The sequence below is a fragment of the Neophocaena asiaeorientalis genome, unplaced genomic scaffold (genome assembly GCF_003031525.2).
Source record: "Neophocaena asiaeorientalis asiaeorientalis breed wild unplaced genomic scaffold, Neophocaena_asiaeorientalis_V1.1 scaffold4, whole genome shotgun sequence".
Taxonomy (NCBI): domain Eukaryota; kingdom Metazoa; phylum Chordata; class Mammalia; order Artiodactyla; family Phocoenidae; genus Neophocaena; species Neophocaena asiaeorientalis.
This window is the reverse complement of record NW_020173682.1, coordinates 4586504-4602826: the sequence shown is the minus strand read 5'-3', so window position 1 is coordinate 4602826 and position 16323 is coordinate 4586504. Positions and strand designations below refer to the sequence as shown.

General features: G+C 45.6%; 1 protein-coding gene across 9 annotated transcripts in view; it reads left to right on the top strand.

Annotated features, from left to right (window-relative positions):
* Positions 1-16323, top strand: part of SVIL (supervillin) — a 231341-nt gene that overhangs the window by 172954 nt on the left and 42064 nt on the right. For all 9 annotated transcript variants that reach the window (XM_024750122.1, XM_024750119.1, XM_024750125.1 and 6 more), the window contains 4 exons: positions 2937-3180; positions 3810-4386; positions 5211-5436; positions 13480-13609. In XM_024750122.1, the coding sequence (XP_024605890.1) occupies positions 2937-3180; positions 3810-4386; positions 5211-5436; positions 13480-13609 (1177 nt within the window). The remainder of the gene's footprint in view (positions 1-2936; positions 3181-3809; positions 4387-5210; positions 5437-13479; positions 13610-16323) is intronic.

Here is a 16323-nt window from a genome sequence, read left to right as displayed (position 1 = left end):
TTAAAATGAGGAGGTCGGAAGACAGTTCAGTTAGAAGCCACGGAGGAGTAGGTGTTTAGGGATTTCCTTGCTCTGGTGTCTCTGAACTTTGTAAAGGGATGTGTTACTTATTGTATCTCCTAGAAGAACATGAAGAGGAATTTTGTTTAATTTTTTTTTTTTTTTTTGCCTGTGCATTTTTTTAATCTCTTTGCAATGGAAAATTTAAATCAGAAGAGTAGATGGGGTAATATCATGAGCCTTCGTGTCCCCGTCACTCAGCCAACAACCCCCGGCCCCCCTTGCTCTACCTGTATTCTCACCCACATGCCACTTCCTGCTGCAGTATTTTCTGGCAAACCCCAGGTATCATTTCAGCCATAAATATTTCAGTCTGTATCTCAAAAAGATAAGGGTTCTCTTGATTTGTTTTTAAATAATCACGAATTTTTAAAGATTAATTGGAAGTTTGATAACTTTCCAAACCGTGGGAGGTAGGCTTTGAGCATTGTCCCAATGTGTTCAGAATGAATCTCCCAAAGTAACTCATCCAGGGATTACTGCTTCCATTAAAGTGAAAACTTTTACCAGTTTTTTTAAAGTTCTTTTCCCCCCAGACACACACGTATACACACCCTTCCTGAAAAAATGAAGTTCATCTCATCGAGGGCATCAACAGCCCAACTGTGAACCTGCTGTTAACTTAGCTGCCCTAACTTCCTTCACTTCTCTGTGGATTTGTGGACAAGTACATCTTGTATTCATTGGGAACTCTTAGCAAATCAGTTTTTTGTTTTTGTTTTTAATATTTGAGCGGCTATTGTAAAGTAAGAAGCAACTGCCCCTGGGAGCAAAACAGTAAATATAAGCAAAAATGATCCCCTTGTCAGACTTGCTGAATGTACTTTGATGTGCTTATCGGTTATACGAGGACCCTGACTCTTTAAAAATAGCTTAGAACAACATTGTAAAACACGGACACAACCTACTGCTTTGCTGGTGGTTGGTTAATACTAGCTTTCTTGAAAGTTTTTTTAAACCGGGAACTTACTCTAAATATTCTAAATCCTTTCCAAGCTCTGAAAACCTATTCTTATTCCACTGACTTTGGTCACCTCTGTCTCTTATTTCCTAAGTTTGTAATTGCTTTTCAAGTTCTTTTGTGATCTTTCCCTAAGAAATGAGCAAAGGATTTTGTTCCAGTATTTTTTGATTTAATGTTTCTGAATTGAAAACTACACCTTCCTTAATGCTTCTTTTCTTCTCTCTCCTTATGAATGTTCCATCTTTGGCAATTGCTTTTAAAGCGAACCTACCCCTGCTTCGTGCTCTGTGGCCACCCACCCTGTAATGACAAGACATCCTAGTCCCACTGTAGCTAAGAGCCCCGGGCAGCCTGCCAGGTACTGGACAGAAGTAGCTGCATGTCGCACTGAGAGCAGAGGTGCATTTTCAGGTCTTCAATGCCTGTCATTTGTTTGACAAACTAGGAGTTGTCCCAGGGAACGTGGGGCATTTTGCTTTGTCACCCTGGGGACTTCACGTCGGCCTGTATATGACAGCATTTCATCCACGGCCTTTCATTACGTCTTGGAACTCGGATCCCACTAACCCACTTATCCGTTTGTTTTGTTTGTTTTTCATAACCCTGGTCATCCCTAAAAAGTTTCATTCTTCATCTAAAACACTAGCACTTACTAAAGATTAACAGAAAAATAGGACGTTAACCTGAATGTTGAAAGTCTGATAATACCTAGGTTTTTTTAAAACACTTCTAGACATAAATACATGTTTAAAAACAATCCTACCTGTTTCTAATGGATAGAGAGACAATGCCGTTATATTTGGGGATTGGGACAGTAACAGTTTATAGTGTCTGAACTTAGATGTTTTACTGTTATGTTTTCAATGGTGGTGTTTTAAAATGATGTCCTTAAGGCATGTAAATATCCCCTCTGTTTTACTATTATGGGCCAAATGCAAAGGCTAAAGCTAAAATTAAAAGAAGGAAAATGACAGTGCAGAAGTAGAGCTGGCCTCGTCCAGAAGGGGGGCTCTCTTTGGGGAAGCGGGTTGCCATCATTCCTAGTTCTTTGCTGGACCTCAGGAAAGATGCCAAGACTCAGGTCCCCTTACTCCCATCCTCACTGTGCCCTGGAAAACTGACACTGCTCTCGTCTGGGACAACTTGTGAGGCGCTGGTTAATCAGAGTCGAGGCAGAATAGATTTTTCACTGGATTTAGAATTAGATTTTCCAGTGGCAGAAGGGACATTGTCTTAGACCTTCAAAGATGAACTGACCTGGTAACTAGAAGCCTTCTCCTCTACCTGGAAGTGGGAGGGATTTATCAGCCCCGACATTTCCTTCACTTTGCAAGTTACCTGGAATTTCAGATTTAACTACCTTTCAGGAAACAGGTAGAAACGTATGAGAGAAAATACTAGACTAAAAAGAGGGAGAGAATCTTTACAATTAAGCTATTTGTGTTTAGCAAGTGAAACGCAAAACCCTGCGTTGTAGATAGCGCTGTTGACAGAATGACTGCGTTATTTCCTAATTATTTAAGATGTAAAGACCACCTGCTGAACCACACCTTTAGATAATGTCTAAATGTGCCGTAGGTAATGTCTGCGGACTCCCTTTAGCCGTATTTATTGTTGATACTAACAGTACAGCTCAGCTCTCCAAGATAAGGTATACCAAGGCGACTTTAATTCCTTAAATAGGCAATTCAATTTTTAGAAATAATTCAGAGCTGAAAATCTGCTCTGTGTGATACTGACCACGTGAGGGTCCCCAGCCTACGCTGTCGTCTTGTTAATAGCTAACCAGCTGCCGGGAAAAATGAGCCCTTTTTCCAATCGAAGTGACACTTTGAAGAAAGTTAACAGACAAACCTAGCAGTGGGGCTTCTGTTTGTCTCCCTGTGTGTGGTTGACTTTTCCCCCCTTTCAGACTGCAGGCATCTGCTCACCAGAAGGCGTTAGCCAGAGACCAGGCGAATGAGGGCAAAGATTCTGCCGAGCAAGGAGAACCTGACCTCTCCACCCTGAGCTTAGCGGAGAAGTTGGCCTTGTTTAACAAACTGTCCCAGCCGGTCTCAAAAGCGATTTCAACGCGGAACAGATTAGACGTGAGACACAGGAGGATGAATGCTCGCTATCAGACCCAGCCGGTCACGCTTGGAGAGGTGGAACAGGTGGGTGCCTGTGATCCAGCTCCAGTTCGCACGTATGTCCTTAAAATATGGGAACACGGTGTCCCTCTGAGGTTAGCGGTATAGCTAGGGCGTCTACCTGTAAACTGTGTCACCTGTCGTTACTTGGTAATAGCTTCGTTCTTAAGGAGGATATAACCATGCCGAGGATGTATCTCTTCTCTTGCTCGCATCATGGCTGAGATCATCTGGAGTTGGGTCCCTTTCGGGGAGAAAAATAGGGCGCATGACCTGCTTTTCACCCAAATGATTTGATTAATGAGACGCATCTGTACGTCTACGTCTAGGATTGGTTTCTCACCCAGAGAAGCAGGAAAACTGCCCCAAGTGTAGTGTCTCCATCCGTGTCAATCCATACAGCAGTATTTACATAGGCGGTGTTTTTATTTTTTAATATTTATTTATTTATTTGGCTGCACCAGGTCTGAGTTGCGGCATGCAGGATCTTTAGTTGCAGATCTAGTTCCCTGACCAGGGATCAACCCTGCCCCACCCCCCCGCCCTGGGCCCCCTGCATTGGGAGTGCGGAGTTCCTAACCACTGGACCGCCAGGGAGTTCCCTAGGTGGTGTTTTTAAATCAGCGTTTTCCTTTTGAACTGTGTCCTCCCAGGTGCAAAGTGGCAAGCTCAGCCCTTTCTGCCCCACTGTTAACACATCTGTGTCCACCCCGGCATCTACCGTCACCCCCACGTACGCAGGGAATCTTCGGACAAAGCCACCGCTGGATGACAGCTCCGGTGCCGCTGAGCAGAAGTTTCCTTCTTCGCTAGAAAGTTCAGACTCTCCAGTTAGAAGCATCCTGAAATCCCAGGGCTGGCAGTCTTCGGTAGAGGCTGGTGGGAGCAAAGGAATGTCGAGAGAATTTGAAGAGACAGAAAGCAAAGGAGTCTTGACAGGTGGAGATGGTGGTGTTACAAAGTACGGGTCCTTCGAGGAAGCAGAGCCATCCTACCCCATGCTTAGCAGAGTCCGGGAAGGAAATGGCCATAAGGAACCCATCTATGCTGTTCCGAGAAAGGGAAGCCTGGAGCTCGCCCATCCTCCCGCGGCTCAGTTCGGCGACGAACCGAAGGAATTTTCCACTGCACAAAGCACCGCACAGGGGAGCCCGGACTGGAAGGACAGGCAGCTCTTTGAAGAGAAGGTGGACGTGGAGAATGTCACGAAGAGGAAGTTTTCGCTGAAAGGTAGCTTAGCACTTACTGCTCCTTTCCTTCCTGCTTGGCGGGTCGCATGTGTTTGGGATTGTTTTTAACTGAATTATGAAGGCAGTTGACGACTAAGTGTTAAGTGTTGATTGAAAGTCTAGTGTGAATCGTACCCTCCCCTTGGACCCGACTTGTTTGGTGGACTCATCAACGTTTCTGCCATAAAAATACCCGAAGCGCTTCCCCACATCTTGATAAGGGTTTTTGATGACTTTTGTCACGTTAACTGACACGACAGCCTTGTGAACCCCTAGCTCTTTTGGCCCCTTTTAGAAATTGGTGACCCCAAAGGTCCCGGGCTGGGTGAGCATATAGGGGATAGGGCTGGAACCCAGTCTCTGGGTTTCAGGTTCTCTTCCTAGATCCTTCTCGTGCAGACTGGCAAGCCGTGCTGCGTGGGGCTGTAATTCTCTTTCTGCATTTCCATAAAATGATAGTGTGGCAGTTATAATAGTGGCTTTGCTTTGGGAGTGTGACCCACGTGAAATGTCAAAGTATTGTCTTGGAGGCGTAGAAACATTCTGCAGCGTGTAGTCCAAACCGACTTCCTGTGTGTCGCACGCAGGAAAAGACCAGTTGTCACAAAAGAAGTCGCTGGGTGGAGTCATCCACTGGGAAGTTTGGTTTTCTCAGGGACTAGAGCATGCCCCAGATTTGCATAAATCCAAGTGGATTGGGTAGCCTGCCATGTGCCCACGGATTGAACTCCAAGTGCGGGTCATCCGGGGTCGGGGTCGGGGTGAAGGGCTCGAAGAATGCTTGCGCAGGGGAGTAAGTGCTGACAGGGCTCTGTTGCTTCCCAGCGGCAGAGTTCATGGATCCCACTTCTGAGCAGACAGGCGCAGCTGCTGGGAGACCGGTCGCTCAGACTGCAACCCCCGTGTCCTGGAAGCAGCAAGATCCCTCTGAACAGCCGCAGGAGAAGCGCTGTCGGAGTCCGTGTGCAGTGTTTGCTGCTGAAGAGATCAAAGCACCAGCGGCGGAGGGCATCCTCGACTCTCCCAGCAAAACCATGTCCATTAAAGAAAGGTAAGGAGATTTAATGATTGAGAAGGAACTCTACTGGTGGGAGGGCGTCGTACAACTTACTTTTAGAAAAAGATCTGAGGAATGGGCAAAGAGAGAAACTCATGAATCCAGCTACCAGAGGGACTGTGCGCTCAGGGCATCTGAGAGGAAACCGCGTTTATCCCCATGCCTGGTTTCCTGACGCTGGGAGATGCTGCTTCAAGACTCAGACGAGGAGACAAACAGAAACAGGCTTTTGCCTGCTTCTTTTGTTGGTGCTTCTGTTTTCTTTTTTTATACTCGGTTCTCTGACCAGCCGGTGACGGGAGCAGAGATCTGGGCTCTTTCCCTTTCGGATACACATGGCTTGAAATTGAATGTGTCCACTGCTTGTGACTGTTTGTCAGTGTAAATTATATGTGGAGGGAATGGATAAAAATTAACATTTAGGACAGAAATCTTCCGGATTAGAATCTGAGTTTTGTTTATTTCACAGAAAGTAAAATGGATGACTCTTCTGTCCTGCATTTAGACATTTCCTGTCAGGTAATAGCTATGAAAGACTACATTTGAGGATTAAATAACACTGAGCGCTCATTTCATTCCAAGAGTCACGGAGGGTTCAGAGGAGATAAAGGGGACAGATACAAAGAATCGGAGTGAAATATTTGGGGTTGTATTTTCTGTGTCAGCCTTTAGCGGAGGATGTGAGCGGCAGGAGGACTGGGTCCGGAATGTTCTCGTGAATTTCCCAATTGGATTGGCAGAAGTATGGTTCTGCCCACGCTGATCCCTCCTTAGCACCTCCACCGTTCAGGAGTTTTCTTGCTCTGAGCGGCACTGACCAGACTGAGGAGGCGTGGGTGTTGGGGCCAAAGGGGTGGAGCTAAATACAGGGAGTGACACTTGGATCAGGGAAGCAGTTTGGCCCTTTCTGGAATGAAGTCCTCTCCACAGAAACTGGCTCAAAGAGGGTTTGATCCCAGATACCTCACTTTTTTTTTTAAATTGAAGTATAGTTGATTTACAATATTGTGTTAGTTTTAGGTGTACAGCAGAGTGATTCAGTTACATGTTCATTTTTTTCAGATTCTTTTCCATTATAGGTTATTATAAGATGTAGAATATAGTTCCCTGTGCTATACAGCAGGGTTTGTTTATCTCATATATAGTGGTGTGTATATGTTAATCCCATACTTCTAATTTATCCCTCCCCCCCACTTTTCCCCTTTGATAACCATAAGTTTGTTTTCTATGAGTCTGTTTTGTAAACAAGCTCATTTGTATTATTTTTTTAGGTTCCACGTATAAGTGATATCATATAATATTTGTCTTTCTCTGTCTGACCTACTTCACTTAGTATGATAATGTCTAACCGCAACCATGTTGCTGCAAATGGCGTTATTTCATTCTTGTTTGTGGCTGAGTAATATTCCACTGTGTATATGTACCACATCTTCTTTATCCATTCATCTGTCGATGGACATTTAGGTTGTTTCCATGTCTTGGCTTCTGTGAATACTGCTGCTGTGAACATAGGGCTTCATGTATCTTTTCGAATTATAGTTTTCTCTGGATATATGCCCAGGAGGGGGATTGCAGGATCATATGGTAGCTCTATTTTTAGTTTTTTGAGGAGCCTCCATGGTGTCCTCCATAGTGGCTGCAGCAGTTTACGTTCCCACCAACAGTGTAGGACGGTTCCCTTTTCTTCTCCACACCCTCCAGAGACCCAACCATTGATAACTGGTTAGGTGAGAAGGACGAGGTACCATTTAAGGGAAATAATGGTAAGTATCCACTTATACACAAGTTCTGATGCTTTACCCATCAGAAAACATCCTTGGGGTAAAATTCCAGTAGAAAATAATAATATACCCCTTCTCTCAAAGGCTTTTAAAGAGATTCCCCATCTTGGGGTATATTCTGTCTGTTAGACAAAACAACTTCATCAGATGTCCTATCTGCTATGCAGTCATTCTTGGTTCACTTGCCTGTTTTTAGTGAATTTTAGTTTCTCTCTTTCTGAAAACAGTTTCAATCCTGCTGTAAAATCGTAATTTTTAAAAAACACGAGATGCGGTAAAGGTGCATCTCCCTAACCCGGGCTTTGTAGATGTCTGAGGAGATGAAGGGTGGCTGTAAGGTTGCTGTGAGCTGCCTGGAGGGGTGTTCAAAGCCGGATGCGTACACACGGACCTCCTGGCTGGTGGGAGGTAGCGCTTCTCACAGATCCAACGGGCTGCTGGTCCCAGCCTGTCCGGAGCATGACCATGATAATGCTTCTTAAATTTTCAGCTATTCAGTTTAATTGTCAAACTGTACATTTAACAAAGGAGGAGGGACGCTTTATTTAGCATTTATGTTTGTAATAAATTACGCCAAAACAAAATATATTGCCAGAGATCTTACCGCCCCCCCTTATGTTGATGGTTCTTTTATGTGTACTTTGCTAAAGCTATATAACTTTACGGTCCATATGCGATAGCTTTTCCCCAAGGGCGGGGGTCTCTATTACTCCCTTCTGTTAAAATAAAATAATGAAGCTTGACCATTAGAAATAAGTACTCTCTTCTTATATTCATTTGGGCTTTCCTTTTCTGAGATGACATACAAAACAGAACTTTTAAACCTTATTCTAATTCCTCTGACCGCCTCATTTCGCGGAAGGCGAGGTTGAATTCCAGTGGCCTCTGGGGCCACGTGGCCAATAGGACCACCCCCAGGGGCTGGTCGTCAACTCTTCCCCTCAGTACACGTGACAAGGCTGCCGTGTGTTCAGGTCAGCGTTTCAGCAACTGACGTGTGTTCTCACGGGGGGACATCGGTTAGAGGGCAGAAATTCTAACTGGACAGCAGTGCCCGGAGGAGTACACCCTCCTCCTGTGCTAATTTTCTCAACTCACGTGTTCTTGGCATCACTTGTTTCAAATTTCACTTTCGTGTTTCGGACTCTTCGGAAGTAGTGACGGGACTTTGTCAATTTCCTTCATCGTTTCTTCTAATCAGCCGCAGCCTGAGGATGTGGTCCTGCCTTCCTTGATCTTGTGCGTCTGTCTCTTTCCTGCTCAGGACTTGAGCATCTTAAGTCCTCCGTACCGAGGACCACCGAGGCTCCTAGGCTGCCCAAGGCATTTCCCCGGTGTGACCTTATTGAGGGCTGAAGACAGCCCTTCGAAGGAGGCAGTACTATCCCCATTTCGTAGATATAAACTAAGACTTACGAAAGGGTAGCAACTGAGAAATTAGAGGAAATCCTCCATACCTTCCTATTTTAGAACATGTTTGACGGTCGGGGAAACATATCTAAAAGGTCCTTTTCTTTCTTCATCTGTTCCGACATCTCGAGCGTCAAGTTTGGATCATAACTAATATCAAGTTAAGGATATATCTTGCTTTTCCCATTGGATTAATAAAACCACTGTTTCATAACTGCCTACGTGGTTTGGGTTTGAATTGTCCCTTGTGGGGCACGTCTTTGAAAACCATGGTAAATCGAATATATTTTGTGCTATTTAGGGATAAAACCTTTGACACCTCTTTAGAAGTTTATCAGGCTTTTAGAAATCTTTTTTCCACCGTTACTGAAACAACTGCTCTGTGTTTTCATTTTCGGGGGGGAGAAGATGACTAAAAAAGGCAGAAGAGCCATCCTTCCACCGGGAAATTTACAGAGCGTAAGGATGTATTGAACTCCCAGGAATGTTGAAGAGGCCGCCCATGCCTCTGGCTGAGCCTGCAGACTCCTGCCTTATAGGGCCTGGCTGGGGTCCCCCTGTGTTCCCTGCGAGCCCCACCTTCCACCCAGTCAGACTCGAGGTTCTTACCTTGCGGCCCAGAGATTTCAGCCCCTGGAGGGCCCCAGATTTGTGTTGGCATTACGGACAGAGGTGTCTTTCCTTTGCTGCCTCCTTTTCTGATCTTTGATTTGACCTCATATAAAAGACATATTAGTTCACTCCTCCAGCCTATAAACCAGCGAAGGCCAAGATCTGATCTAAGGACCAACCCGTGCTGTTCAGCCTTATCGGTGTGGTGTCTGCGATTCTCTGAAATGAGGGGACATTTTTAAAGGAGGGAGGAGAAAAAAGTACTGCATCTTAGAGGCACTCAGTTTGCCGGGCCCGTATCTGACCCAGCCCTGGCTGCCGTGAGCCTGCAAAACTTGTTGCAATCGAGCAGGGCTGTCAGAGCATTGCTGCCGAAACAGCCCGCCTCAGGCCAGTATTCCCTGCTGGGAAAGCAGGGGCTGTGGCTGGAGGGAGAGCCTTTTCCCCAGTGGCCTGGCAAGCACCCATCATGGTGGCCCCGGCCGGGCCTTGGGCTGAAGAACTCACGGGTTCTCAGCCTCAGACTAAGCAGATGCCCAGGTTCTCAACATCCCAGCCCTGCAAATAGCACTTGGACTTGGCGGACGTTAAAAGTGCTGACCGCTGTTTGAGTTGCATAGGCCGTAATTTATGGTATGTGCAGGACCAGACGCTTGCCCCCCGACCCACCCCAGCCCTCTGCAGTGCACGGTGGTCTGCGGGGACTCAGAAGCGTCATGAGATTGCAGGAGAGAAGGCACCCGCCCTCCTCAGCTTGTTCAGCACCAGGTCGGAAATCTAAGCGGGCAGGAATAATACATGTATGTTTCAGCGCGTGTTACTTGTTTTCCGTCACTTGCACTCGGCAGGCTCCGGCTGGGCCTAATACCAGGTAGGCTCAACTGAAGCACCGCTTCTTCCATATTATTTTGGTTACTCTGTAGTCTCTGCAAGTTCCTGAGGATGGCCCTGCCAGCGTCTCTGATAGCAAGATTCCAGGCTCTCGGAACGGAGGAACTCTTTGAAGGCTATCCCAAGAGGGGGGAATATATAAAAAAGCCAGGATTACAGTGTAGTTCCCAACACGAGAGCGAAAACGTGCCTGGGCAGCTTCCACACAACTGGTGAAACAAGCCAGGATGTGCCGGGGTTGGAACCAGAGCTCCCTGCCTCAGCGACATGCAGGGTGACCTGGGTCAGTGACGTCCTTGGCCTGTGTGTGCACCCGTGTCTCTTTCGGAGCAACAATATCCAGTTTCTTAGAGGTTGCTGAGGAGATCAGCAGAGTGGGTACGCGGGGGACTACGAAGTGTTACAGATCCATACTTCGCCTTTCTCTAAATCAGTTTTCCATTCCTCCGTGCAGCCACCAGGGTAACCACGTGATTGTTTAGATGATGTTGGCATGGCTTCAGACATTTGGGACCTTATTTTTGAGAACGCCCTTAAAGACCATAGTGCATTCTTGTTAATAAATGCAACTTCTGAGGCTGCATTTGATTTTTTTAATATCTCTGAAATCACTTGGACTCTAATCTGATTACAAAGGTAAGGTAGCCAAGATGAATAACTACTGTTCTAGGGCAAGGGTGAAGTCAGAGCTGGTTCTGAGCGGTAAGGAGAGTATCCATGAGATGAATGTCCATGTTCACAAGATGAGGCATTGGAAATACACCTTCATTTGGGTGGTACTGGCATGCTTACATTTTGGAAGTCTCCTTTATAGACGCTTTGAAAGCTCTACTGCAGCGTGCAGATACTCATGGTTTCTTTTCATGATTTGATTTTATTTGATTATTTTTTTCTGTTAGAATATAACTGACTCACTCAGAATAATTGGAGGAAAGATAAATCTTAGTCCTTACATAGTCTGACATTTAGATGGAAACCCTTAAAGGAAATTAGAATCTGTTTTCAAGTACATGAACCAGCCCTTGTAGATGCAGAGTACTGCCAAGCGTCATAGATTATAGACTTTGGGGCTCACTGAGAGCAAGTAGGGTCTTAGATATAAGATTCTGACTCTAGTTTCCAGTGTGGACTTTTTCCCTCACCATCAAGCCATTGTCTGACACCAGCTGGGTGTCCTACAGTTCCACCCAGTTCTGCTGCTGTCTACCCGGAGACAGCATCAGACCCCACAGGGTAAGCGCCCTGTCCCACAACACCGCCCCTCCCCCTTTCTGCAGACACCAGTGGCAAGTCCAGACTGTCACCTGTGCTTCTGACCTACCAACCGGCTACAGACTGGAGGTTCCAACAACCTTCTCCTTGGACTCAATTACTTTGCTAGAGTGGCTCACAGGACTCAGAGAAATATGTTTATTTACTAGACTTCAAGTTTATTATCAAAGAACGTAACTAAGGCACAGCCAGATAGAAGAGATGCACAGGCGAGGTGTGAGGAGATGGTGTGGAGTTTCATGCCCTCACGAGGCGCACCACCCTCCCCAAACCTCCGCCTGTCTGCCATCCCAAGAACTCTTGGAACCCTGTCCTTTTGGCTTTTTTATGGAGGCTTCATTACATAGGCCTGATTGAGTTGAATCACCAATGGCCAATGATGTAGTTAATCTCCAGCCCCTCCCTCCTCCCTGGAGGTCAGCAGGGGGGCGACTGAAAGTTCCAACCCTCTGATCACAGGGTTGGTTCTCCTGGCAACAAGCCCACACTTAGATGCTTCCAAAAGTCACCTCATCCACATAAGATAGCATTACCACTCTCATCATTCAGGAAATTCCAGAAGTTGTAGGAGCTCTGTGCCAGGAAAGGGGGCAAAGACCAAGTATATATTTATTATAAATCACAATATCACAGGTAAATGAGGCGGCGTTATACCAGCTTTGTGGAGTGAACATTGGGTCTTATCTGCTGTCACATAGCAGGAGAGAAGGGAAGGAAGAGGAAGAGGTCAGGAAAGGGGAGAGGTCCAGAGTTTGAAGCCCTTGCCCCCCTTGAACTCCTTGGGGAGTTCTTTATAGCTTGCTTTCCATTATTTGACTGAGCAAATCCAAATATACAGTATGATCCTGTATGAATTTGTAGATGGACACGGAGTCACATTTACTGCAAAATCTGTTTTCTTATTTGCTTAGCTAAACTTTTATCGTGGAGTATGATATGTTTCATCCCATCTCCAATTCCGATATTTAATGGAGTCGGGACACTCGGTAGAAGGGCCCTTAGAAACCATCTAGTTCAGTTCCCACTGTGACCAGTAAGGAACGGAGCCCAGGTTATTTGACAGGAGTTAACAGCCAAATGAGCGTTGATGTGTTGCTTAAAATACACTCTTTATGGACATGCATTAATGAATGTTTAAAAGACCTAGCCCAGCAGACTCACCATAAGGGAAAGGAGTCCAGTCATTGTTTTCCCTAACGTTTACATTTTTTGAGCATCAGCTCAAATGAGTTTAATGATCACCACTTTTGTGCCTTTTATACTTTCCTGGGTTTGTCCAACTTAAATGCCCGAGACTGAAAGAGCCTCCTGTCCGTGAGAATAGCCTTTCATAGATTTTAACATCCAAGCAGCTTTTTATCAAGTCACACCATAGTTGAACTAAAGTAGGTTAGGTAAAAACCTCAGTTAATTAGGTTCTGTTTTTGTATATAGCTTTCCCCTGAGGAAAGTTGAAATGATAATTTTTAAAATGGGTTTCTAGAGAAGTTTCTGTATTGAGAAGGCAGATTGGAAAGACCAAGTTCATTTGGAAGAAAAGAACAGGACTTAGAATACAGGACGTCTTAACATCGTCTTTTACCTGTAATTAAAACGTGATATTCAGAGACTGTCAATAGCTTTAAATTTTTAAACCCATTTCTGCTATCCAGCTTTAGTCATTAAACGTTAATTCATCAAGTGACCAGAAGGGATCGCTCGAAGACATTTTTCTCTGGGGACGTTTACTTTTATTTTCCTTCCTGCTCTCAGCCCAAAGGCAAGGAAAAAAACAGAGCTATTCCTTTGGTAGAATGTTGTTGCCTCTTTTATCTGGGAAAGTCAGTTTTCGGCTTTGCACTTCAATCCGATTTTAAGTTTGTTGGGGCCATCTTAGAAAATATAATAATCTACATAATATAGTCATCTGTACTACTTTTCCAGACAGACTTTCTTCAGAATAAGTGACATTCAGAATGATTCAAATTAGGCAGCTGTGGTCATTTCTTGGGCAAAGACTTCTGGGTGACTTAAACTGTGGTTCCGTTACCAGGAAGGGCTGGTGCTGAACTCTTTTTGGTCTTCCCCTTAGATTAGCACTGTTGAAGAAAAGTGGTGAGGAAGACTGGAGAAACAGACTTAACAGGAAGCAGGAGTATGGCAAAGCGTCCGTCACCAGCAGCCTGCACATCCAGGAAACGGGACAGTCGCTCAAGAAGAAGGTAACGTTGTCCGTGCACGGGAAAAGCGTTCTAACTAACATCACGCTTGGACGTGCACCCACCAGGCGGGCATGCATAACTTAACCGGTTACTACCCCGGGAAGCACAGCACTCTCTCGCCACGAGGGTCCACACTTAAAGTCTGTCCCACAGAGGCTTCAGTTGATCACCAGGTAGAGTCTTGAGATGTTCTAGAACTGTGAACAGCACCATGTACCTAATGCATCAGCAGGCAAGTTCCTAAATTTGGAAGTGTGCATTTTTACTTTGGTTTCAGACCTCCTTAAATGAAGTCTGACTTTACAATGTTATTAAAGTCTTTAGAATGAAAAACAGTCATTGACCGCTAACCGTTTCTAAGTTGCATATAAAACATGGGCTTGAGTGTCCTATGCCGAGGTTGAAAACGGGAGTATACAAGAGCAGGACACGATTGTGGTCGGTGAGGACTTATTTCATAATTGAAGACATGTTTCATGATGAGCAGGTAAGCCTTTTATTGAGAAGGCACGGCAAAGTACGTTACAAGTTTCGAGAAAAGTAATACACTTGTTGATACGGGCAGGCATTTCTTCATAGGCAAATGTAATTGTTAAATTACTAGTAATGATGACCGGCTTTGACCAGTCAGTGCACACTTTGAAAGCGGACGGTGACTTGCCCACTGCATGGCCCTGTGATTGCCAATGCACCTGCTGGCTGGGGGCAAAGTAGACGCTGTAACACACCCCCACTGGCCAACTTCTAGGATCAAAAGTCTTCAAACAAAAAGGAAAACAAAATACTTACAACCAGATGATCACCTGGACCCCTTCTAATCTAAAACAATTTAATATGCATCCGTGGAACGTGACCTTCAGGCGTTCAGAAACTTACATTAAAAGGAGGTGTGTCCACAGGGCTGCGAGGAGAGAGTTCTGACACTGTTTCCTGTGGCACCTCTGTGTTTTCATAGGTTGAACTGAAACAGCAATTTGAATTCTCTTTTTTGAGACAGACGTGACATTAAAGATAATGACTAAAGACAGTTAAAGCTCAGCCATTTGCAAAGTTCTCAAATCTAATTGGATATTACAGCACCTAGGTAGGAAATTTGGATTTCCAGAATGAGACCCGGAAGTGAAAGAAAACTCTGTCCCTCAAATCACTGATCCCCACTGCCCACAAACTTTATTTAAAAACTTGATTTGAAATCATTGGTTCACACATAACTTTAGCGCTTCATTCTTGGTCATGTCAAAAGATGCAAAGAAACCTTCCCTAGCAGGTCCCACACGGCACGGTGAAAAGTAAAGCTACAAAGCACCAAGCCAGGTAGAGCACTCGTGAATAGTGGAATCGATTTCAGCGCTCTACCCACTTTGGAGACAGAGATCATCCGAGGCTGGGTAACCCAGAGGCTGGGAGTAGCGGGTGAGAACAGAATGGCCTTAACACTAGGCGGAGGTTCTCAGGAGGTGAGAGGTGGGAGGAGGGGACTGCGGTTGCCCCTGGCTTGAGTGGGAAGTGGTGTCTTGGGCTCACAGACGAGGCGGGTTCTGCACCAGCAGTGAACTCACTGTCGCTCTCCCGCTGAGTGACCTAGTTCACTTCGGCCCAAGACAATAAGCTCTTTGAAGTTAAAATAAGCCCACCTATTTTCAGTTTTTGTAGCAGGCATTGGGAAATCGCAAGTTCTGTTGAGGTCGGGTGGTTTTCCCATGGCCTCTAATAAGCCCTTAGCTTCATGTCTTCCCAAGGGCAGGCCGTGTATTTCAGCCACGCCTTCGCCAGCTCAGGTGAAGCCGGAGAGCTGCCATGAACCTGATCTGCCTTAAGACAGTCCCCCGGGGCAGCTGGTGGTGGGGGGAGGTGCTTGAGACATGGCCAGGGCTTGCTGGGTGTCCAGACGCTTCTCTGGAGAAGGAAGGACATTCATGACATGTGCTCCATGCAGATGGGAGCTTGCTGCCTGGGCTGGAGCTAGACTTGCTAGGGGCACAGGCTCTGGAACCTTCCATCTTTTGCACCAAGGGACAAGGGACTAGATTTACAGTCAGCTCATCACTTCCTGCAGTTTCTGAGTTCATCAAATGCACATATCCGTGGTTACGAAACATTTTACCCTTTGGCCTCCTCGAGCTTTTGTGTGCAGTGAGCAGGGTCCCACAGGTTACAGCCTGTGGAGAAGCAGAGCAAGCAGGAGATGGAGACCGGCCTCTATATAAATCACTTCCCCTGTGAAAATCCACGCTGTCCAGTAAAAATATAATGCGAGCCACACGAGTAATTAGAGATTGTCATGCGGCCACATGAAAAAAAATGATGTAAAGGATGCCTTGAAAATCTAAAACAGTTTTTGTTTCTGTCAAAGGGTTTGTCCCAAAACAAAACAAAGTTTCGGTGCTCTAACCCGCATCTCACCGGGGGTCCTATATGGAAGAAAATACTCTTTTGGTCCATGAATAGATTTGAGGTTAGATTTTAGGTTAGTTAGAGTTTTCCTTTCCCTTCTGAAAGATCAGTCATGTCTCAGGAGCTGAGGTCACTTAACATCAGTTCCCTGCTTTCTAAATTTATCCCCCCGAAATCAGGACTGACGATTTGGAGCTTAACAGTGCTAATTGTTTACCTGGCGGACCCTGTCGTTTCCTACGACAAACAGCTTGGGTTTTCTCTCTCTCGCCGCCCCTCTTCCCTTCCTCCTGTTCGTGGTTTAGGGCATTGCTAACCTG